Source organism: Aulonocara sp. 'chitande type north' Nkhata Bay, linkage group LG7 (genome assembly GCF_057382095.1).
Source record: "Aulonocara sp. 'chitande type north' Nkhata Bay isolate Kocher_YH1m ecotype deep benthic linkage group LG7, A_spYH_male_GT1.1, whole genome shotgun sequence".
NCBI lineage: Eukaryota > Metazoa > Chordata > Actinopteri > Cichliformes > Cichlidae > Aulonocara > Aulonocara sp. 'chitande type north' Nkhata Bay.
Window position 1 is genome coordinate 55,494,070 of NC_141350.1, and position 24,834 is coordinate 55,518,903.

The following is a 24,834-nucleotide window of genomic DNA, read 5'->3' on the forward strand; positions in this document are numbered from 1 at the left end:
AGCCTTCAAGGGTGCTGTTATGATTTGGCGCAAATACATGAAGGTTATAAATTCTTTGTTAGTTCTTTTCTGGAAGTTTTAAAGTTAAACTTTTTGTCATTAGAAAATAGAAACAGAAAGTAACACAATGCGACGACACAGGAAAGATGCAGTTATTTTAGGCATACCACTTGCACCACTTTTAAGAAAAGAAGGCGGGGGATCATGCTTAGTATGACTATGAAAAAAGCTATTTCTGCCTACGTCACCACTGTTCGTGGTAGACAAAATGGGTGATATTTAACTGGTCGCAAATGACTTGTAATGACTTGAGGAAGTATTCCTCTTCTGTCCCCTCACGGCCACTTGTGCCTCATGACACTCATGACACATGCATTTAGGTCCTTGGGGGTGGGCATGGTGTCCAGAGGGGGGGGGTCTGTTCATTCAGCATCACCACTGGTGCTGGTGCCCACTTCTCAATTTTAAAACAGCCTGTAGACATCGAGGGTCACAGACACACACTATGTTGGTCGGCTGCTGCTTCTAAAAATATCTTGTGTTATTAGTACTGTGTGCTTTTCAGTAACAGTTATTATTTATTCTTTACTATTATTTATGCATATGTCGGTTGTCTCCCTTTCTGTCTCTATCCCTCTTCTTCTCCTCTATTTTTCTCTCCCTCTCCTTCTGTTAAATTCCTTCCCAACTTCTCTTTCTTCTTTTTTCCCATCCCCTAGTGTTGTCTGTTGTAACTATAATAATTCAAAATAAAAAAATCCTAATAAAATTCTAATAAACTATGACTATCAAGTGGAACATTATGCAAAATATCATAATGATCCACTTGGGAAAGTAAATCTGTTGGGCCTTTTTTGGCCTTCAGATAACAATTCTGACTGACACACTGCCGGACAGGAGAAGAGGAAAAAAATGTAAAGAAATGTCTGTGAAGGTTCTCAGTCATCCAGGTCATCGTAGTCAAAGGAGCTTGCAAAGAAAAGCGTTTGGACTTCTTTAAGTTACTTGAAGACGTTTCACCTCTCATCCGAGAAGCTTCTTCAGTTCTAATGTAAAGAAATGTAATTAGTGGAGGATGGTCTCCGACTTTCACTGAAACATAGATTAAACATAACCTGTTAGTCCTCCTCAAGGTTGAAAAGAACATTCTAAAGTTTCCATTAAGTTGACTACAGTGGAGAACATTTGGTTGTCTCAGTTTGAGTCATCTGTGACATTTGGAGTTTGACGTCACAACAGGAAGTTGAGGTCACTGCTGGGGCACAACAGACCCTGATACTGATGTTACTTCTTCCCTCTGATAAAAATATACGCCGAAAACAAGGCCCGGGTCACATCTGTGATCAGCTGGATGTCTACAATAATAAATTATTCTTTGATAAAAGCAGAGAAAATACTCCAACAATCCTTCCACCAGCATGTGTCCTGATCTGTCTTACCCTGATCACTTTCAAGCATATTAAGTTTCCTGTAAATGTAAAAGTGAAATGTAAATAACATGTCAAAAACACAGAACTTAAACTGCAGTAACAGAAACCTTCTTAAAGGTTTCTGAACCAAAATGAGTAATGTTTTTAGTAAGCGTACCTGTACACAAATAGCTGCAGAAAAGGAAGGGAAGACAAAGCTGCTCGTGTTGAGGCAGGCTTATCATCTTCACACAGGCATTTCCTTGACTCACCAGTTTTTCCTTTTTCTGTGTGTTACCTCTCTTCATAGCTCCAAACTTAGGCATCATATAACTTGCAGCACTAGGAGAACTGTGTGAAAATGTATATCTGAACATTTCTATTTAAGACAGTGAAAATGATACACAATACACACGGGAAAAACTGCGCAGAAAGTTCTGAGTAAAGTACTGAGATATCAGGTAAAAAGTGGGTCAGTATTTGTTTTGGCAAAGATACAGCAACAATAAAATAGTTTTCAGACAAGACAGAGTAGGGAAGTGAAAACCATTGTCCTTCATATTCAAAACGAAAGCAAAGATATTTTGTTTTGATACTGTGTTGGGTGAACGTGTGATTTTTTTTTTTTCTTACAAGGGTCGGCTTTCAAGTTCCTCCCACAGAGCTAACTGAGCGAAGCAGACTGGGGTGACAGGGAAAAGCAGTGATAACAAACAAAGAAGAGGCTTGCTAGTGACTCTTAAGCTGGGAGCCGATCAACAAGAAGAAAAATATGGGGAAACTACTCCTGGTTTTCTTCGTTTTTGTCCTCTGTATAAGCAGTACACAGCAGAAAAAAGGTAGGAGAAGCTTGTCAAAATTCAACAACAGCTTTAAGTAACAGTTTCATGGACTTGAGAGATAATCTAAAACATCTGGCGGTGTTGCTGAGGGTTGAATGACTGTTTGGTAAAAACTGGCTGAAACAGGATTTGAAGCAGATTCATGACCCTGAATTATTTATTATACATATATATACTTTGAATAGTTAATATTTCAATATCTTGACATCATATTCTCCAGCTATTTCAGTGAGAGGATTTTTTTTGTGTTTTCTGAGTTTCCTAATCATTATTTGTTCGTGGAATTTAAGTTAGATGAAAGTGTTTTGAGAGCATTTGGCTACAGATGAAACTAAATATCTAAATACCTAGCACATTGTATAGATACTTTGAACCAGTATATTTGAAATCTATGTTGGTACAAATATATTTGAAATTCATTTACATTTTGAATGACCTGCAGTAACTTTCATTTTTGTATTGTTTTTTGGTTTTGTTTTTTGTTTTTTGCAGGACAAAAGACATGGAGGGAGCAGAAAAACAGCTCTGAGGTTGTTTTTCCCATGCCCAGAACATTTAAAGGGGCCCCAGTCATTAACAATCAGCCCTGTGTAAATGGGACTCAGGCTTCCTTTCTAAATTATTCCCCTCCAGCTCTGAACTTGCTCAACAACAGCACAGTGCGGTACCTCGGTGGTTCTCTGAGCACCCGAGTCATTCCCATTATTTACATGTTGGTGGTTACAGTTGGGATTCCAGCCAACGTCAGTATCTTGTGTTTGCTAGTGACTAAAATCCGAAAGGTGTCTTCTGCCATCCTCTACTGCAGCCTGGCTGTCTCCGACCTCTTCCTCCTCCTCTCCCTCTTCTTTAAGGCTCACTACCATTTCCATGGAAACCACTGGGTTCTCGGAGAGACTGCTTGTCGAGTTGTTACGGCATGTTTCTACGGCAATCTCTACTGCTCGGCCATGACGCTGGCTTGCATCAGCATCAAGCGCTACCTTGCTGTGGTGTACCCATTCCTGTACAAAAGTATGCCCAAGAGAATGTGCGCTGCCTGGGTGAGCCTGGCTCTGTGGGGGGTGTTTGGTGTTGCCATCATCCCAGAGCTCATCGTCCAGCAGAGCTACTGGCTCCCTCAGCTCAACCGCACAACCTGCCATGATGTGTTGCCCCTGGATCACAGCTCTCACATGTTTCTACTCTACTATCACCTGATTCTTATCATCTTATTTCTTATGGTTCCACTTGTGGTTACAATTGTGTGTTTTGCCCGAATCATCAACGAGTTAACAAGATCACACTTTGACTGGAGAATGTACATCAAGGCCAGCTCACTGGTGTTTAGTATCTTTCTGGTGTGCTTTGTACCCTCTGGAGTCCTACACTTTGTCCATTATGTCCAACTGTTTGTGAATGGAACGGAAACCCTGTATATGTACTTTAATGTGGCAGTGTGTTTGTGCTGTGTCCATGCCTGTCTGGATCCTTTCCTTTTTCTTCTCATGTCCAAATCTGCAAGCTCCAGGCTTTACTTCATGTCTTTCAAAGGCAAGACGCTGAGCATATCTTTCTAATAGAAACCTGTTTAACAGTGTTAAAAAGTAAGTGATCATATTTCTTATTTTTGTGGATGATAATGAGAGAAATGTTCTCCTTGGCAGGAATCCAAAGAGAGATCAAAAGCACATGATTTTTCATTTAAAACTATAAATGGATTTCATCATTGTTGTATTAACCTTATTCTATGAGTCATAATTGTTGTTTTATTATAAAAGTTCTGTTTTTGTGACACCCACACACAAAACGTAACTCCTATATTTAAAAACTAGAAAACAATAAGAAACTTGAAAGTGTAAAAGAAAAAAGAAAAGAAATGTATACGTACATAATACATTTTCCTGTTTAATGACAGTAGTGGCAGCAAGATTTACAGCATGTAGGGTCATTTTATGCTTACTGTAATTCACAAGTTATTTGAAAAGATGCAGTGCAATGATACATAAAATATGAGTTTTAGTGTCTGCCATTTGGTTGCTATTATAATAGTATTTTAGTAAAGCTACTGTAATCGGCATAAACAATTCATTAGAGTAAAATGCATCTACATATGTTCATGTTCCCTGAATTTCATTTTTCTCTCTACAGTGTTTACAGTAATTTCCCTACTATCCTCTGTTGTGTAACTACCCTGAAGATTTGAACTGGAAGTTAATGTCATGATGGGCTTTAGCTAAAACATAGCTGTGTGTTTTTATGTCAATTTGTATATGTATATAGTATATGGATGTACATAGAAGATGAAAGGATGTATATTATTTTTTAAATTAAATAATAAATATAATTAATAAATGTGTCAAGTAAGAATACTATACATCTATACTTAAAAAAAAGATTTCATAACCTTTTTGAACTTTTACAGTAGTATATAACTATATTCTATACATTTCTGTATCTCCGGCTTTCCTGTGAACTTTTCAAAGATATCATCAGTTATTAAACTACTCTACTTCTCTCTGCTCTCTACCACTGACTTGGTATTTCCTAACCAGCCTTTGACAGGATGTAGAGTAAAGTGACACTGACGAGTGGAAAAGTCTACTGTCCGTCCGTCACGTCACACTGGGGTAGTAAAAAAAGAAAGCACTATGTTAAAATTTTGTCTATGACTCACTTCTGGCTGTAATTGACATTAATGATAAGACAGTTTACTGAGATTAATCTTTATTCTTTATTAAAGATTCTTTGACTGTGTATTTGAATAAGGGCAGGCAGAGAGAGTTGCATGTTTTGGTAAATTTAGTATGAATGGCACCATCTGCTGGTAAAAATGAAAGTTCAACAGCTGCTCAAATGAAACTCTTTATTCAATATGTAGATACCAGAGGAATCCACCTTTACACTGTATTCACTAGAGCTTTTTATCAGCCTTATCAAAATAAATCATGTCAAGGTCAGATTTTTATCTTTACACACACACCTGCACATGTAGTTTGACAGCAGAGCTTTTCAAATCTGAAAGTCTCAATGGTGGCACTTTAATTCCTGCTCCAGTGACAATAATGACTAATCTAACTCGAAATCACCCGAAAAACAGATCTGACAACCCCTGCTGGAGGTCAGTTTGTAGTACAATCATCTCATCACTAGCATGCCCCTTCACAATGACGCAGAAGAACAATTCAGTTTAAGGAACACCTGTCCACAACAAACCTGACAACACACGAGAATGATACATTCACCTTTAACCCGGGAATCACATCTGTTAACCTCCACAGAGGAACAGCAAAGACACCAAAATGGCATATAGCAGACAAAACAGAGGGACTTAACAAACATGCAGGGTTTCAGTCTGGAAACTGTGATGTACAGTATAACAAGTTTGTTCAGCACAAGTGGAAGAGCGAAGGAGAAGCCACAAGGCAAGGCCGAGGACAGACAGAGATAAAGCATCAAACACAGGAAAGCAGATTCATATCTTGAAACAGCTGCAGTCCATTTATATTGGTAGAAAAAGGAAATAATTGGTCAATAATAGGTCCTTTACTACCAAAACTAAGATATATGTGAGAAACATAATATAACATTCAATAACAGTATCACCAAAGCTGACAAAAATTATGAAATTCCAATGATTTTTTGTATGATGGAACTAATGCAGAACAAACTACAAGTTTATGTTTTACAAATGACCTAATGTGTGTTAACATCAACTCATTAGCACTAAAGCAGGAGGTTGTTCAAGCATATAAGTCACAAAAAATAATGTTCTACAAATAACTTTTTTATTTATTTTATTAGATATCCCTCTCTGAGGTCACTGTAGTTTTGTTTGTGGTGCTCACAGTGCTGAAAAGTGTGATTTGTAAATATTTCCAAATATATAACATGTGTTTCCTTTGCAAATTAGGAAAGAAATACTGTTGAATCCGACTTCCATGGATTATTCAAAAATAACTAGCATTTCAGGATAAACTTTACTGTTGACTCCCCCCAGTGCTTGATTTTGGGATGACCAAAGGTGAACCAAAGTTAGGCCCAAAGTTGGTCCACTTTGGATCAAAGTGACTTCTTTGGTCCAGACTGAAATATCTCATTGTTCATGTTCCCCAGAGGATATATCCTACTTAATAAAGCAGTTCATTAATTTTTCTCCATATCTTTAATTAGCTAGATGGTTATTTTTGTCTTTTATGACATTCACCTCCAAAAGACACCATCCTTGTCTGCACTGCACTACAAAATATTTATGCTAGCACAGGAAACGCACATGCTAGCTTAGCCAGCATGATAGTGCAAGGCTGCAAAGGCTAAAGAGCCTTTAAAATCTTAAATAAGTGAGCATCACAAACAAATTGAATTTGCAATCTTACCATGTTTTTGTTTTTTTGTTTTGTTTTCTTGTTTTTTTAGAATTTGAGTGACTTGGCCTTTTACACATGGCTTTTAGTTTCAATTCATGATATAAATCAAAATGTAAAAACCTCAGTTCCTTGGTTTAAGAAAAAAATTAGAAAAAAATATCTGTCCACATAGTGTTAGTCTAGATATACATGCAATAAACTTACAGTCGTAGTCAAAAAGTTCTATATAGTCATCACAGGCATCAGTGTCATCTTGTGGGCTTTTAATGAGTTCTCTGAACTGTCCTTTTTTTTTCCAGGATGTAATAATTGTGCAGCATACAATTCTTTAGTCCTTTAAAACACAAAGATTGGGCGCACAAGTTTGAATTTGTTTTGGATATTTGGTCAAATGTTTTTTAGCAAGTTATACCTCGACTAGAGGCCTTTGTTAGCCATGAACAAGCTTCTGTGGTTAAGAAATAAGTTAGAATGTTCAGGAAGTCTGAAATCAAAACTGCTGGAACACTAGCATCACTGTCCACATTGAAGCCAGTTTTATATCACCATGGCCTGAGAGGTTGTGGACCAAGAAAGAAAACCCCTGAACCAAAACTGACACCTTCAAGCTTGAAAGTTTTATGGTCAGATGAGACAAAGACTGAGCTGTTTTGCCACAATGACAAGAGGTATGTTTGGAGCAGTAAACATGAGGCTTTCAAACCTAAGAACACTGTACCAAATGGCAAGCATGGTGGTGGCATCATAATCCTCAGGGGTGGTTTTACTGCCAGTGTACTGATAGAGTGTGCGGTGGATGAAATAATAAAAAAGAGAGATTACCTCAAAATTCTTCAACTACAGCTGAGATCAATAGCTAGGTGGTTAAAACTGGGGGACAACTAGGTGTTCCAACAACATAATGACCCCAAACACACATCAGAGCTGGTTTTGGAACAGTTTAAGCTTGCTAACATTATTCTTCTGAAATGGCCTTCCCAACTAACCAATTTAGATGAACCCTGACACTTCTGCTAAGAACAGTGGTCAAATGTCCAACTAGAATTATGCCAGAAGCTTGTTGATGGTTACTAAAGTGGTTGATTGAGTTACAAATTGTTAACAGTCATTTAACCAATTTCAGGGGTGTATATAAATCTGTGTGGATTTGACAATAAAATAAATTCACCTCGTGTAGCCAATTCTTATTTTTAAAGTAAATAAAGATGTGTGCGGTACAATCATTCCAACCTGAAAAAAGAACCATTCAAAGAAATCATTAAAAGCCCAAATTCACCATGATATTCGTGGCCATGACGAGTGTATGCAACCTTCTGATCACAGCTGTACATACAGAGAGAGAGAGAGAAATACACACACACAGGTGTGCTCACTGCAGTATCAAGAGATAGGAATGAAAAAAGCAAGATAGAGCAGCAAAGCTTCCAGCAAGGTTTGGAAGGAGAGGTGGGCTTGACGGTAAGAGAGGCACAACATCTGAGAAAGGCCTTTGAGTTTCAGGCGGAGCAGCAGCAAGGCAGGAACAGAGTGAAAAGACAGACAAAGTGACACTATGAAGAAACCAGGACAATGAGACAGATAGAGAGGGGGAAAAGACTCTAAACATAATTTGATACCAACAGAAGTTTCCTACAGTATAAATTCTTTTTGGCAGATGAAATTAAAAGAAAGAGCAAAGCCCTTCATGGTGAACTAAACAATACCAACATGAGAGATGCAGAGAGCAAGCATTCAGACAAAAGGATTCCAGGCCCAAAAAAGTCTCTTACTGTAAAAAGCAGAAAATGTAAACTTCTTTTCACTTTAGAAATGTAGCTGCTGAAGTTGCCAGTTTGGACTAAACTACTATGTATATCATTATTGATTTTTATGGCCTTGTCATTTTTGCAAATTGCAGCAAAAGGCTTAAGTATCATCAACCTATTTTATCAATGGAGTGAAAATTGTAGGAGCAAAGTTCAAACACAGTAAATCGCCACCCAAAAAACAGAAAAGCACATTGGTAAAGCAATGAATGAGACATAAATTAATAAATAAATAATAAAACAGCCTGTCTAATTATAAACACTTAATAAATAATTTTTAAGCAAGCCAACATTGCCAACTTTCAAGTTTTGACTCAAAACAATACCTCTTTCCCCATCCTGGTGCTATATGTTGATCACAAATTTGCTTTAGGTTTATTTATGAAATTTAATGATTTTATAATGAACACTGAAGATCCTAACCATGTCCAATGATAACTGTACCTTATACCATTAAAAGTGTTTTCATTGTTACTGGTCATAGTTACTGTAATGACTATAGCATGAGATATGAGCAAATAATATCCCAAGGGGCCAATAAATAAATGGGGACTATTTTGGAGGCTTACATAAATAAGCTGAACTCAGTTATGCTCACAATTTAATTTTATATCTTTATAAACTCAACCCTTTACAAGAGGGTAACAGCTCCTATATGTAGTTAAGTCACGCATTGATACATGAAAAAGATTACTGCTACAGAAAGCAACTGTGGACAATATCTACAATAAATAAACAAATAAAAATAAAAACTTTAGAAAACAGATGAGACTTGTACACACAGTAAATTAAAAATGTCCTAATGGCTATAATAGAGAAGGCTAAACAAGTAATTAAACTGCAGCATGAAAACTGTGACTGTGTGTGACATTACCTGTCTGGAAAAAAGTAGAGGATAATATGCTGACAGATCTTTATCACTTGTGTGTCATGTTCATGAATGTTCATGCTCATATGGATCCTTCGGTTATATAACATTTACAAATTTAAGCAAAAAGTCAGTGGGAAGACTCCTATAAACAGCTGAAAGCAATAAACTGAACTCAATAAACTGAACTCCTGTGCTCAGCATTTTGTGCAGTCATTGTGCATGAAAGGTCTTCAGTTATTTTGGACTGTGTGTCCTTTTGCTGACTAAGGGCAAGCAAATTATTGACCAGCATGAGCCACACAAGGTAGAGCCTCAAAGCAAGTGTCTCATGCCAAAACCTTGACAGTTGGCAAACCTGAGCTGCTGCTGGTGGCTTCAAATGCACATGTAAACAAAAACGTCACACATTTCCTTTAATCAGCATACAACTGATTGGAACTCGGAAGGGGAAGGTTGCTAGAAACCCAAGCCTTTTGCAGCTTTGGCACATGCATTTGTGGGCTGCATGTGTGAAACCGCCCACTGTAGTGCTGAGCTGCAATGAGCTGCTGTTATAAAGACTTTAATCACCACTGATAAATTTAGCTTGCTTCTGAAAAGCTTTTTTTTCCTCCAAATTCCTGCAAGAATGCCAATAGCTCTGGTAAAAAGCCACTGGCATAACATTTGATATTCTAAATGAAGCTCCTCTGTACACCTACTGCTCTGCAAAACTGCATTTCATTATCCTAATTTACCAGGTATTTCTCTCAGAAATAACAGAATAATAAAACTCATCATGAATCTGAGTTTGTGAACATATTCCGCATATCTTATGGAAAAAAAGTAAATAAAAAACAAACTGCAAAGCGCATTTCAAAAATATTTTAACAAATCACTTTCTGTAAATATGTTGCTATTCAGTAAACTGAGAAAATACCTGGTAAACAACATACTGTTCTGTGGTGAGGTTTACATGAGGACATTGGCACGTGTGTCTGGCAGTCGGAGCCCCACTAGCCCGCCGCCAACCAACACGGATGATGCCAGCAGAATGGGAATGGCCTTGGTGATGCCAACCAGAGAGCCAAAGATCAGGTTGCCCAGCACCGCTGCCAGCTTACACATAGCATTACAGAAGCCAAATCCTGTGCCCCTACAGACAAAGAGGAGAAGAGGGTTACAAATGTACAGTAAGTATGTCTCATTTGTTTCTTAACAACGTGAAACACCATGTTTTCTTAAAAATGCTGCTGCAAATATCCCAAATGTGCAGAAATTTAATTTCTATTCAGTTCTTGCTGTAGTCAAGGGCACCAGAAGAACTTTTGATTACTAATACAAAATCAAATCTCCTGATTGCCACCAGTTTAGAGAGCCAGAAAAAGCTGTAGATAATACAGAAGCCTTGGCATGTTTTTTACTATAGTTCATAATAAAAACTGACATGAGCCCTGAAACACAGTTTCTGATGCAATTTCTGCACCGGGTGTTTTATATGCCTTTGCTGTGTCTAACGTCTTGACCTCCAAATATGGTCTATGCAGCTTGATGTGGCTTCTATGAAAAGCATGGCTATTTCAAGGGATGGAAAGTTGAGAGACACTTCTGACACACATCATGGTGCATCTCATAGATTTGCAAGTTTCGTCTTGAGTATGGGCTCTCCATTTAGGCTCACATTAGTTGGTTTTTGCAGTGACGGGAAATAATAACTCCCTTCTGATATCTTCAACCTAAAGTAATGAACCTGTTTTGAAAATTTAAGTAGTAAAAAGTAGAGGTATTTACTGTATGTTAAACTGTAGGGAGTACAAATGATAAGTTGTCAGAAAAATAAATGCTCAAATAAGGGTGCCTGAAAATTCAACTTAGTACAAATTACAAAGTATTTGTACTTCTTTATGTCCAACCTGTGTCTAGAATTAAACAGTCGACTGTCGTGACAAAAAAAAAAAAAACTTCCAGTACTGTGAAGTGACATTACAGTCTGTGAATGGGTCAGACTTTGGCTGTGAATGTCCTCAGTGTTTCACTAATAAAAGGTTTGAGGTTGCTACTTATCAAAGTAAATTTGAAATTATTTAACACTCCCAAAACTTCCCAACTTTGAAGCAGTGCTATAGCACAGCACTGCTTAGTTTTATTCAAAGATCAAAGCAAAACTTCCAAGCATGAGGAAAAACTCGATTTTTTGTTTTGTTGTTGTAATGTTTCTTGGCCTTAGGCCTCTGCAAGACTAGTTCTTGAAAAGTCTTGAAAAACAAGAAATAATAAAGACGTGTTCTTCTTTATCTTTCTTTCATATGGGGGAACTGACAAGACAAAATTTTGCACAAATATTGGTTTGCTCAGTGATAAAGCACAGAGCCACACTATTTCCTGTATTCTAAGTTAGTATATGCAGTAAGTGCACCACTCACCTCCTGTCTGTTGGGTATAGTTCAGTGGTGACCACATCCAGGGAGTTCCAGGCGGAGATACTGAGGCCGTTGTAGAGACAGAGCATGAAGATCATCATTGACTCGCTGGTGCCAAACCAAAGGAAGAAGCAGCTGATGCCTGATAGCACCATGGAACCTCCTGCAGAGCACAGCATGAGCTTTACATCTTAAACTTGAAATAACTTCATTCACGTCACTAGAGGTCACTGCAGGCACAAAAGCCAACTGCACATGACACTAGAACAACAAGGGGAAAAATTGCTATTCATATCCCACATCGAAAGGAAATCCTACCTAACATGCTTAGGCGTCCTATTTTGTCCATGAGGAGAGCAGAGACAATGTTTCCAGGAAGCACAGCCAACGTTCCCAGGAAGTTGACAAAATAGACCCAGTAGGCACTGTAATCGTCATCAAATGTCATCTGACAGCCTGTCTTGTTGTGGTGAAAAGAGCTGTTGATCACCCTTGAATTTGTCAACTTGGTGTCATCAATATCTGTAAATGTACAAGATAAAAAGAAAGGTTTTACATGTTGACCCGGGATTAAAAGTTTGTATCTGACTGTCACCTTCTACTACCACTTGCTATTAACTAGAACAGTGGCAGACAAGACATTATGCATTGTAACATGGAAACCAACACCTAAGAGTATGTTCAAAAGCACAAAAGCACAAAAAAACACAAAGTGTTTTCTTTGTTATATCGAGACAAGAATGAGCTTTAATCTCAAATCTGATCATGACTCTTGGGCTCAAAACTACATAAAATACAACTAATTGAAAAAAGTGAACAATGTATATCCTAAGACCAGATGCAAGACGTGAAGAAGCAGACAGATAAATGTTAACATGGAGCTGACAAAAAGGGTAAACATAAAAATGACCCAAGAACACAAGAAAGTTAAAAAAAGAAGAAGATTATGAGTGTAACAAACAAGACATGATTCATTAATATGTTAGCTATTTGTTAGATTCAGATGTATTGATAGGCACATTTGATCAAAGCCATTCTTACTCCAGTCATGCCAGTTTAAACTAACTAGCAGAGGTGTGGACTCGAGTCACATGACTTGGACTCGAGTCAGACTCGAGTCATTAATTTTATGACTTTAGACTTGACTTGAAAAAATGTTCTAAGACTTGTGACTTGACTTGGACTTTTACACCAATGACTTGGGACTTGAATTGGACTTGAACCGGTTTACTTGAAAAGACTTGATATTTTACAAAAAATATAAAATTTAACATGCATATTATATAGAGATTGAAAATGTGATGTCATTCACGGGTAGAACCGCAAAGGATTCTGGGAACTCGTGGCAAGCGGTAGTAGCGCACGCAGGCTTTCAATTAAAATCAGTCACACAGCGATAAAAAGAAACACAAAAATGTCAAGAAGCTGTTGTATTATTAACTGCAATAGCCGGTCGCATAACAGCCACGGGAAGCCGACGGGTAAAGAGATCGGTTGTTATCGGATTACGTCGTTGAAGAGAAATTGTTCAAGCCATGTTTCCGAAGTAAGAAAGACGCGACGGATGGCCTGGATTGCAGCCATTCAAAGATCAAATATAACGTCCCAGAACCCTCCAGCTCACAGGTTAGTCTGCTCCAAGCATTTACACGAAGGTCAGTATTTTTTAGTAGTTAATACGTCATTTTCATAACATAATTAGTGATATAGGTTACAAGCAAGTCTGGCGCTGAACAGAAATTGTCGCGCTATGCTCCTTTATTTATTGTGCATAAATAGTGAATTGTCCTGACACAATATTGCGTTTCGCTTCTGTTATTATGGTACATTAACAAAAACATATACTTTTATTCACAGGATAAAACAGGTTTTTTGTATCACTAATTGCCCAGTACGATTACAGCATACAATATTGTTGTCACTGCTACATTTCTGTGATGGGTACCAGAAATTATTTCCACTACTAATTAATTACCGTTGAGCTCAAAGGTCCTATTAATAAACGGTTAACGAATATGTATTTATGACGACAATTTGTGAGACTGGTAAACTTATGATACGTACGATGGTCTTTCGTTCTACACGGTGCATTTCAAGGTCCTGCACCCATCTCTCGGTAAACTGTACCTGGGCTTGTTGCAGTGACCTGAAGTTACTAAACTTCATGAGTGTGTGCACTCAATCCAAGAACCGTATGATTATAAATATGCATATAAATATGCTACGATGAGATAGCTGACTTCATCTAACTAGCAAATGTTGTCCAGGCTACGTTGGTGATGCAGTTTTTTTTAATGTGTATGATATTTTTGTCATGCGATTTTAAAGCCGGTCCTACAACCGCATCCAAGAATAACATGCGGCTTATCTCAGAACTGTCGATGAAAATTATTCTTGGAGCTAGGTTTAATTGAGCTGCATTTTAAAGAGGTGCAATTTCACAATTTGTGTATATTTTCTAAGTTCACTATTTTGTCATGTGTTGAGAAAAACACAGATTTTAAAATTACATGGTCTAATATTTACATTTAGCATATAACTGCAACATTATTTTTTCGTTTTTTTTTTTAAAGACTCGAAAGGACTTGAAATTCAAAATTTCAGACTTGTGACTTGACTCAGACTTTTACACCAGTGACTTGAGACTCGACTCTGACTTGCCTGACATTACTTGAGACTTGACTTGAGACTTGAGGATAACTTGAGACTTACTTGAGACTTGCAAAACAATGACTTGGTCCCACCTCTGCTAACTAGCTCCTTACTGTAGCATGTTTTGCCTGCTAGCTGAGAAAACTATAATTTGGGATTTGCCTGGTTTATGTGGCTAACAGTTAATTTGCCTGTCATTGCTAATGTAATTTGCTAATTGCAAATTTTTGAATTTCATTGACATTCCATGATGTGTTTATAAGTTGCTAAATAACTGCTAGCTTCTTCCTGTCTGAACAACCCTTTACATACAGTCCTCTAAAAAGCTAACAGCACTTAGCTTGATGGCTATGATGCTATGCATCATTAGAATACTGACTGCCTAAAAAGTTTGCTTGGACAGGATAGGAAATGACACCACAGTCCATTTAACATTACTACAGAGAGCCAAAGTACTGCAGTACTACCAGAGTTAATGATAATAATAATAATGGATTGGATTTATATAGCGCTTTTCTAGGCACCCAAAGCGCTTTACAATACCACTATTCATTCACTCTCACATTCATACACTGGTGGAGGCAAGCTACAGTTGCAGCCACAGCTGCCCTGGGGCAGACTGACAGAAGCGAGGCTGCCATATCGCGCCATCGGCCCCTCTGGCCAACACCAGTAGGCAAGTAGGGTAAAGTGTCTTGCCCAAGGGCACAACGACCAGGACAGAGAGCCTGGGGATCGAACCGGCGACCTTCCGGTTACAGATGCGATTCCCAACCCCCTGAGCCACGGTCAGGGGTTTGTCTTCTCTGCAGGATAAAGGACTAAAGACTAAAAGACAGACAACAGCACAAATATAAACAACTACGATGCTGGTTCATGCTGTTTGAGTAAAATATCCATTGTGTGGCAGTTCTCTGGACAGAAACGCTTTGTTGATGCCAGAGGAGAGTGGCTAGACGATCTCAAGGTGACAGGAAGGGGGGAGTAACTCAAATAATCACTCGTTAAATCCAAGGTATGCAGAAGAGCATCTCTCAAACACACAATACGTGAAATTCTGCTCTCTAGAGACACATTTCCAATTGCAAAAAGATTTCACATCTCATGGAGCATTACTGGCAAACCCGACATGCCCATGCTGTTGCTATATTCAGCGCTTTCCTGAGTGCTGAAGGGGACTGATTTTCTACCATGTGCTCCCTCAAGGTCTGATTCAGCTCCAATTCTCTCAGACCATTTAAAACACCTCTCCTGCCTTTGCCTTTTGGTTCAACTTGTTTCTTTGTCGGCCTTAAAATAACTGGATTACACTTTCATAACTTAGATTTATTAACAGTACAGTTTGACACTTTTGGTGCTGCTGCAATTTTAAATTTGTTCCTGAAAAAGAAAACAGTAATCAGCAAGACCGCCTTAGTAAAGAAAAATCCACATGCACAGAGAAATATTTCTAAATAACTGTCTGACTGAACAATCACATAAGAAAATGTATCTCTGCAGGAGTCATCATGTGGTTACAAACTGCCATTTTCAGTCCTCCCAAGCACAGCTTGGCCCACTTTTTTGTTGTTAAATAAAGTCACAGTTAGTTCAGAGAGGCAATCTGTGCAGGGGGCACAGAGGTTAAGCAGTAATTTAGAGGCATAAAGCAGAGGTATAAAATGCTCAAAACCATTCTTTCTTCTCTGAGCAAGAAGTTTGGATCCATAATGAACTGCCAGACAGAGGCGGGGAGCCTGAGTGAGACTTATGTATAAGGCAACAAGAGCCTAATAGGATTTTCTGGGTTGGAGAGAAGTGCCTTTGTTCTGGAAAGGCAGAAGAGAAGTGCCCTGAATAAGTGTGCATTTTACAGATGTGGTTTACCTGTGTTGTAAAAGAAGGAGTCTACAAAGGTACAGTTCCTGAAAAGGGATCCTACTGAGGAGACATCTTCAAAGTAGCAGTTGAGAAAAGATGAGTCGATGAACGTGACTGCCTTAAATCTCATACTGATGAACCTAAAAAATAAAAATAAAAATAGGAAGTGGACAAGGATGGAGTTATTGCAAGAAAGAAGCACCTACTGACAGCGATATGCAACACATATTATTGACAATTAGGGTGATGGCAGATAATTTTCCTTCAAACCAGGGAAATGCAGAGTCACTATTTCAGTGTCTGCACAGACAACAAAGGCAGGGATGAATTGCTGAATGCAAACCAAACGGTCCAATTTCAAACTTCTTAAGATGGAATATTAGAAATTAGATGTAACAAAGGCTGCTAGATGGAAGTGAATAGCTGCATTTAACCTGATATAAAACCTCAGCAGAAATTTGAAATATTTCTACTAACATTTTTTTATTTTTGGAGATACAAGGCCTTTTACTTTTTACTGAATTAATTAGGCATTGAGGACATCTGTAACTGAACAGATAAAGCACTTAAAACCAGAATGTATGATATTCTTTATAATACTAATATAATAATAATACTGTCCACTTCCATTTGAGTGTCTCAAACTGGGGAACTATGGATACAAATAGCTGTAATTCTACAACAATTCAACAGTTAATGCAATACTTTTGTTGAGCCCCTCAAATTAAAGTTGAAAGCCAGCACTTTAATCACATGATGTATTGGTTTGATTTAAGATTCACTGTGGTGCTAAAAGAGGCAAAATTACAAAAATAAAAAAGGTCACTGTCCTCCAGCAGAACCAGGAATTTCCCACTTCAGTTCACCCTCCATTCTCCACATTTTTTTTTATCATTCAGGAACAGCAAAAATAATAATAATAAATAAAAAAAATAATCCAAGTTGAATTTTATCGAAGTACTGGTCAGCATGACAGCATCAGGAAACTGTTTTTTTGTTGTTGTTTATTTTATCTTCAAAAAACGTATTTATTCTGTTCAGTTCCACTCCATATTTTTCCATGGTCAGCTGCACCCCATCTACAGTGGATCTGTTCCCCACCAATGGTATATGTCCCACAGTTTGAAAACCACCAGCATCTCCTCCCTTCAGGATGTCTGGCCTTAGCAGTCAGTTATCTATGTGTGCTATTTCACACCACGATACACAGTACATGGTACTGTTTTTGATTTAATCTCTTATAATAAATGCATTCTGGTCTCCAGTGAGAAGGCAAAAAGAACAAAAACAGCATATCAATGTGTCTTTGCTCGGCTCTGTTTGTGAGAATTGTAACCAGGAGGAGGAGGAGGACCAGATGTGTGTATATGGGTGAGAGAGAGACCGTAAGAAAGAATAAGGAAGAGAGATAAGCTTTTTAATTTCCTGGTGGCAGACGAGAAAGAGGAAAGATTTATATTACCTGCAGTGGTGTATTGTTTGTGGGAATGACAAATAGTACTGCTATCCCACAACAGGACAAGCAGCTTTAAACTCAACATTGTGCTAAAAGAGGCTTACAGGTTTAGATCACAATGTGTTACCCTGTAGCTAGTTTTAATAATTTCTCCCACTCTTGATATCGGTGTCTGAGAAAGTTGAAGATCACTGGAAAGTATTCAAATAGAAGTCAGTTTGTGCACCAAGCGTGGCGTACCTGTCATTTACAAAGACCCCATTTCTGTGGATCTGGTTCTCCAGGGTGAAGTTGAAAGTGAAGTCTTCAATGCGTTCATTGTTATGAATCTTCACTCTGGAGGCGTACTCGTCAGCTTGAAGGTGCTTGATGACATCTGGGAACCACACAGACAGCCCGTAGTACCTGAACACAGCAAAAGATTCTGTATTAAATTGCGTTACATATGGTCATTTTTAATAACCTCTAGTAATAGTCACTTTCTCTATTCTCCATCATCTTATTCTGCAGAATTGCGTTAAACAAACTGGTTAAAAGATCCACTGCTCTCTCTCATCTCCATACCTTCTCAGGTATCCCGTCTGGACCAACAGCTTTTCCATTCCGCATCCTTGTCATAGCTGACCACACTTTCTTTTTATTAATCCTCCACACTTGCTGATTCACCATCTTTGCTCCATCTCCACTTGTCTCTCTCTCTCATTTTCTTCAGTCATAAGCTCTTCGTAGTACTTCTGCCATCTTCTTAACACACTTTTTATACTTGCTAGCGCATTTCGATCTCAATCTTTAATCACCCTGACCTGCTGCACATCCTTTCTGGCTCTATCTCGCTGTCTAGCCAATCGATACGCGTTAGTTTCTCCTTCCTTAGTGCCCAGACTCACCTACAACTCAATATATGCTTTTTTTCATTTGCTTCTGTCTTTACCGTACAGCCAGGTTCCCAGTGCTCCTGTCTTTTTCTTTATTTTCTTTGCTAACATCTTTCTTTGAGTTGCTTTAGTCTTTCCATAAGGATCTATATTAAAAGAACATGAGTCAGATGCAACACTACTGCACAACATCTGCTGAGAAATATTTATCTGGGTGTACATATATGCAGATGGTTAGGTGGAAGGTAAAAGACATGAAACTGTCTTTGTTTAAATTATACTGCTTTGTCTAAATTGCCACAAAGTCATTAGGACAGTGCAGCGTTAACTGACCACAAGTTCAAAGCCATTGCCCTGATGTTGATGTTTTCTTGCAGAGGTAGAGTATGAGGTGTAATTGAATACCAGTTTTTTTAAACAAACAAACAAACAAACAAACAAAAAAAACATTGTATTTGACTTGGGGTTTCAAATGGAAAAAATCCAGTCAATCATAGAAAGTTTGCAACAGAAAAACTGTCATAAATATGATGTAAAATAAAAGCAATAAAAGACACAAATTAAATGTAATCTAACTGACCACGGCTCATCAGGCAGATATAAGTGAGAGAACATCTACTTTGGTGCCAAGGGCATAACAGAAATCTATATTAGCTATGCATCATCCAGAGCAAAAAACAGCATATCTGAACATGATCAAAGCCAACAGTAACAACACATTCAAAGTGCAGAAGTAGAACTATATGGGATGTGTAATAACTGTCTTACCCAAAGGACAAAGTAAACCAGACTGCAGCCAGCTTCATAGTGTTTTCTTTCACTGGGTGGTTGAAACATTTCATGAATGTCAACCAGATCTGATATAAAAGAAAAAGGTTTTGGTGAATTTTATTCATAGCAACCATAAATATTGACTATAAAAGAAAATGCAGCAACAAAAGTGAAGGTTAACAAACAGGACATAAAGAGTCTCCTACTCCTCTGAGTTCAGCCCTGATCTTGAAGAGGACCTTGAGTACAGGGTTGGCTGACTCATTCTGCATCTCTACCAGCTCATCCAGCTGTTTGGGGATTTTTATCCTGTTCACCTGCAGGGGGAGACACTGATCAGTCATCTGCCAATGGCTTTGCAGCAGCAGGAATGATGGAGAGCAAAGCCCGGGGTGTACTCACAGTGAAGACTCTCTCTGGCTCTCCGCGGGCACGCATGTTCGTGTCATGGATGTGTTTGAGCACCATCCAGGCCTCGTCATGTTTACCCATCTGGGGAATAGTTGTCATAATTTGGATATATATGCTGGATTTCAATATTAACACTCCACATACACAGTGAATAGCACATGTATGCAATTTATATATCTGTGTGTAAAGTCTATTTCATGTGTTGCACAGTGACCTTCACCTCTATGCCCCAACCCCAGCATCAGAATCTCCACACTGCTGTCCTAATAAGTAAGCTTATTAAGAAGAGCAGGCTGAAAATAAGCTTTTTGCTGTTCTCCTAGGAGAATGATTTTGTTTCATTTAATTTGTTCTTTTTGATAAAAGGATAATATAAAGCAAATATTGTACATAAACTTCAGTTTCATGCAAGGGCATCTAACAGATGGTATCCACTTTGTGAGAAAAAAAAAAAAGCTTCATTGTGTGCCAGTGATTTATTTTTTCTTTGCAGCTTTTTGTTAGGGAGGCAGCATCAGAGAGAGTGACTCTAAGAAACTGAAAAAACTGATAAAGGCTGGCTGAGCTCCATGGGGAATACTCTGAGGTCCATACATGTGTTGTGTAGAGAGGGAAGCACCACAAAGTGGTCAATGTAATGAAGAACACTGCACACTCTTGCTACACATCATACTAGTTGGACAACAGGCTCTGTCAGAGGCTCCTTTAGACTTTTAGTCCTCCAAGGTGGTATAAAAGTCTAAAAGTGGGAAGCATTTAATGCTCACTGCAATAGCCATCTGGAGTTTAGGATTCCACTGTGTGTAGGGAGACTAGACTTCTCCATTGGTAACACATAAAAATGCATACTCTTTGTAACATCTGCTTTTAAGTTTAAAATTATAATTCTTTTTCTTTATTACACCCCAGTGGAAGTCTTAGTAGTACACTTTGCATCTCCCTCTATGAATATTTTATGTGTAATAATAAATAATGATCAGAAATAATAGAGGATAAATACATCTTCATAAAGTTTCAAATTCACCTGTTACAGTTTTACTTTCCATTTTCATGTTCTTTATATACACTGCTACAGTAGTGAGTGTTTAAGTTTCAAATAATGAGGTCAGCATATGTACAAGTAATTACTGTGATTTTGAGTTTTAACTAAATTCATCGCTTGCCTAATAGGGCGCTAAAGCTCACCTACCTGTAGTTTAATATGTATCTTAGTGGGCAGCCAATCAGAAAAAAGTTGACTTAAAAAGTGACATCAAGATTGTTTTTCACTATGGTCTGATTTTGTCTGATATCTACAAGAATCATAATTATTCTTTTCTTTAAATAATAAGGCTAATGGTTCTCTGTAAGAGTGTCTTTTCTTTATAATGAGGAAGACATGTTACCCAGTCCATCAGTGTGGCTCACTAATGTGATTTTAATTGAGCTTTATGGCAAAGAAGAATGAACAAGTTGCAAGCAAGCGGGAACAGTTCATATACTAAACATCTCCTTTACCTCCAGGTAGAAACGGGGGCTTTCAGGCATAAAAGTGAGAGCTACCACAGCAGAGACACAGGGCAGCGCACACACCACCACAAACACTCGCCAGCTGTGGAACTGGTAGGCTGATCCCATGCTGAAACTCCAGCCTGCACAGAGAACCATGCACACACAAGGACAGTTAGAAATAATGTGGCATAGCATCACGTTGTGAGCTCAGTCCCCGTTGCACAAGAAGACATAAAACTTAAATTCAAGCACACATGTATACTTGCTGTAGCTTTTTTTTTCTGTCCCTCAAGGTTGGACAGAAATGCAGTTAGTGGAATTATGTTAACTGCTAAATTCCCCATAGGTGTGAATGTGAGCGTGAATGGTTGTCTGTCTCTCTGTGTTAGCCCTGCATCAGCTTGGCAACCTGTCCACCCTATTGTAGCTGTGATAGGCTCCAAAACTGAGCATTGCATTAGTTCAGGTGGGCCATAAAGTCAAGTCTCTCAGCATTCCTGTCAGATCAGCTGATCTCACTGGCAGGCCAAATGACTCTTTTCGACATCCAACTGGAAAATTTCTTAGGTGTGGTTATTTAAGCTGATTTAGCTGCTTTTACAAAACTGTGCCTGAAAAAAACAGTTTGTGGTGTCTAATGCACTGTATTCACAATTAAGAAAGATTTAATCCTCTACAAAATGTTATAATAATATTCTAGTAGAGATTCAACGAGTCCCCTTAGGATTTGGTCCCATAATAGAAAAAACAAAAGAGACAAAACATGATGTCTTTAAAATGATCTAATGAAAAAACAAAAATACTTTAATTATCACTTTCTAACGATATGTTGGTCACTATGTGTTCTGAAAAAGAACAGAGATCTTTTGACACTGGCTCCATTCCAGTACTAAAATCTGAAAAACATCAAATACAAAAGTACTCTGTGATTTCTCTAAAAGTTTCAAAAGCTCCAAAGGACATTCTGCAAAGACCATCAACAAGTTGTAGCAATATATGATGGAGTACCTATATGTTTGGAAGCCATCCTGTCTACTCACACAGCAAAGTCTGTATGCAAAAATTAACAATAGAAAAGTGTATTAGCATGGACATACAAGTGTGTGTGCGCGTGTGCGTGGCCTGTGGCGCTGCTCTAGCCTGTACCAGTACAAACCTCATTAGGGGGATTATGGCTATAATGGACTAGAGGAGATGGCTGACTGATTCAGACACTCAGCAAGATTTATGTCCCTCCTCTACAGTAAGTGAACACTGCTGAAATACACATACAGTACACCGACACACACACACACGCGCGCACACACACGCGCGCACACTGTCCTTGGCCATTGCTTAGTGGTATCACACAAATTTTAAAGCATGTACATAGGGTACGTGCATAAACACAGACACACTTGCACACACACAAGCATGCACAAAGACTCACAGACAGAAGAGTCTTAAAGAGACACATGTTGCACTGTGACACACATCACACTTGAACTGGCCATTTTTTATTGTGATTTATGTGCTTCTTTACTTTAACCCATTTTTAGCACCTTAAAAAGCTAAAATCACACACACACACACACACACACACACACACACACACACACACACACACACACACACACACACACACACAGTTATCTACAAGTCAATGGAAGCACTGCGGCAGAACTTATTACCCACACATTGCTGCATCTTGTAGAAAAAATGTGTTACAACACTGGCGTCTAATCAATTGACCTCAATTATAAGCCCTCTCACACTCAGTCGCTCCTGCACTCTGACGGCCACTGGAGAGCTTTAGAATGTAAGCTTCTATCTTTAGATTCTTAGGAGCCATTTATGACCTATAAGACAGAAATATCTTTCTGTGTATGCTTGTGAGCTTCACCGCACACTAATTTTTCTTCTTTTTTTCTCATTAAACAGTTACTTCTAATTTTTGGTACTTATACATAAGTAGTAGTACTTGCAGGGACAGAACACAATGCAACTATTTTTACCCGCTGACTCAGAGACATACTGAGTTTAGCTCTGTTTTACAATAACAGTATTCTACTGGCAAAATCGTTGTAAAGCATTTATGAGAAATCCCATGTATTTGTCACGGAGATGTCCATTTATTGCTGTATCACTTTAAAAATGTGTCGCAGAGGGTTCTGCGGCACCCACTGCTGGATAGTATATGGCCTGCGTGTCTATACAAATTCTTTAAGTTAAAAGTAAATAAATGAATACATACATTAAAGAAAATACATTTATGTTATGAATTTATTTGCAGATTATTTTTCACATTCTACTGATATTTTGATATCACTAAGAGTTTAATAGGAAAGCTAAGGTGCTTACTTGCCATGTGTAGTCAGTACTGTCATGGTCTTTAATTTTCTATTTGTATTTGCTGAGTCCTGGTCCCTGTTTTGATATTGTGTTGTCCAGTGTTTCTTTATAGTTACTTCCATCTGTCTTTTCTGTATTTTTGTTACCACTTCTTTCCTCCTTATTGCCATTTCCTGTTGTTTAGGTGCCTTTTCTCTAGTTTCACAGTAGTAGTTCCTAAAGGTAGATACTGTTACTTTACTTTACTGCATGGGTGCTGGGAATGGGAAAAAAGCTCAATGTGAACTATTTTCAAAAGTGTGAGCCCAAAATTCAAAATTTCTCCAAGTTCATTCAGTGTGAAATGAAATCAGAGGTAGTGTTTATGAAATGTGAAGCTGCACAGACTGAAGAAGTTTGCACTTCCTCAACATGTTTTCTTTACCTGCTTAAAAAGTTGGTGTTGTAGCTTCATTCTAAATAAAGAACACCACTTGGTGTAGGAACTTAATCAACCCTGTGCCCCCACACTATAGTGTCACACAGTCACAGAATAGTCTCCAGCAGAGACAACATCCTGATGGCCAGTGTCCAAGAGCAAACTCCATTATATCTGATCACCAGGACCATGGCAAACAAGAAGCTTTCCTCCTCCTCCTCCTCTCCTCCTCTGCTCCTCTGTTGTGTAACAGTCTCACTCTCTCACTCTGTCTTTGTTTTGCCTCCCTTTAGCCCTCTCCTGTATCCCTTCACCTTTTGATTATCCCCGATGCAGGCCTCATAAATCAGAGCCCTCTTCGCTTCTCTTTTGCCATGTCTTCCTAATCTATTTCTCTGCTCCTCTTTCTTTATCTGCAGCCCCCCATTCCTGATTGATTTCAGTTAGCTCATTTTTTGTTCATATGCTCTGACACACCTCCTCTCCTTCACTATATGAGATTAACTATATGAGTCAACTTTTTGCATTTTTTTCACAACCTCAAACAGTTTGTCATAAAATTCCAATAAATGAGCAAAACCATTGGTTTTCAATTATAGTCTCCTAAAAGGATTTGATTAAAAAGAATGCTCTTTTAAAATAAAAATGCTGTATGTCCAGATGAACCTTGCTTGCCTAACACAACTCTGTACATTTTAGTGCCCTTCATGTATATATTTATTGTGCAGACTGACAGACACTTTGTTGCTTTTTTGTGCTGCTGTTATTGCTGTGGTTTCCACCTACATCGCCACCTGCTATGTGTTTGTGTGCCCCCCTGATGGGTCTTGATTTCTAAATTAAGCCCCACGATGGGGGAATTATTTGCGAGGCTCACTGGATGTTATGTATCGTGTT

General features: G+C 38.3%; 2 protein-coding genes across 3 annotated transcripts in view; one reads left to right on the forward strand and one right to left on the reverse strand.

Moving 5' to 3' along the window:
• The first annotated feature begins 1,906 nt into the window (after positions 1–1,906).
• On the forward strand, positions 1,907–4,800 carry LOC147326300 (proteinase-activated receptor 3-like). Its single transcript, XM_086301431.1, has 2 exons — positions 1,907–2,248; positions 2,744–4,800. Exons 1-2 carry the CDS (start codon positions 2,182–2,184, stop codon positions 3,808–3,810), a joined length of 1,134 nt encoding a protein of 377 aa, XP_086157557.1. The 5' UTR covers positions 1,907–2,181; the 3' UTR covers positions 3,811–4,800.
• LOC147326301 (synaptic vesicle glycoprotein 2C-like) overlaps positions 4,708–24,834 on the reverse strand; it is a 76,015-nt gene continuing 55,888 nt past the window's right edge. For both annotated transcript variants that reach the window (XM_086301429.1, XM_086301430.1), the window contains exons 5-13: positions 21,195–21,328; positions 19,689–19,778; positions 19,493–19,603; positions 19,284–19,372; positions 17,881–18,045; positions 16,191–16,324; positions 11,991–12,194; positions 11,676–11,835; positions 4,708–10,408 (exon numbers count right to left, since the gene is read on the reverse strand). In XM_086301429.1, the coding sequence (XP_086157555.1) occupies positions 10,225–10,408; positions 11,676–11,835; positions 11,991–12,194; positions 16,191–16,324; positions 17,881–18,045; positions 19,284–19,372; positions 19,493–19,603; positions 19,689–19,778; positions 21,195–21,328 (1,271 nt within the window). In that variant the 3' untranslated portion in view covers positions 4,708–10,224. The remainder of the gene's footprint in view (positions 10,409–11,675; positions 11,836–11,990; positions 12,195–16,190; positions 16,325–17,880; positions 18,046–19,283; positions 19,373–19,492; positions 19,604–19,688; positions 19,779–21,194; positions 21,329–24,834) is intronic.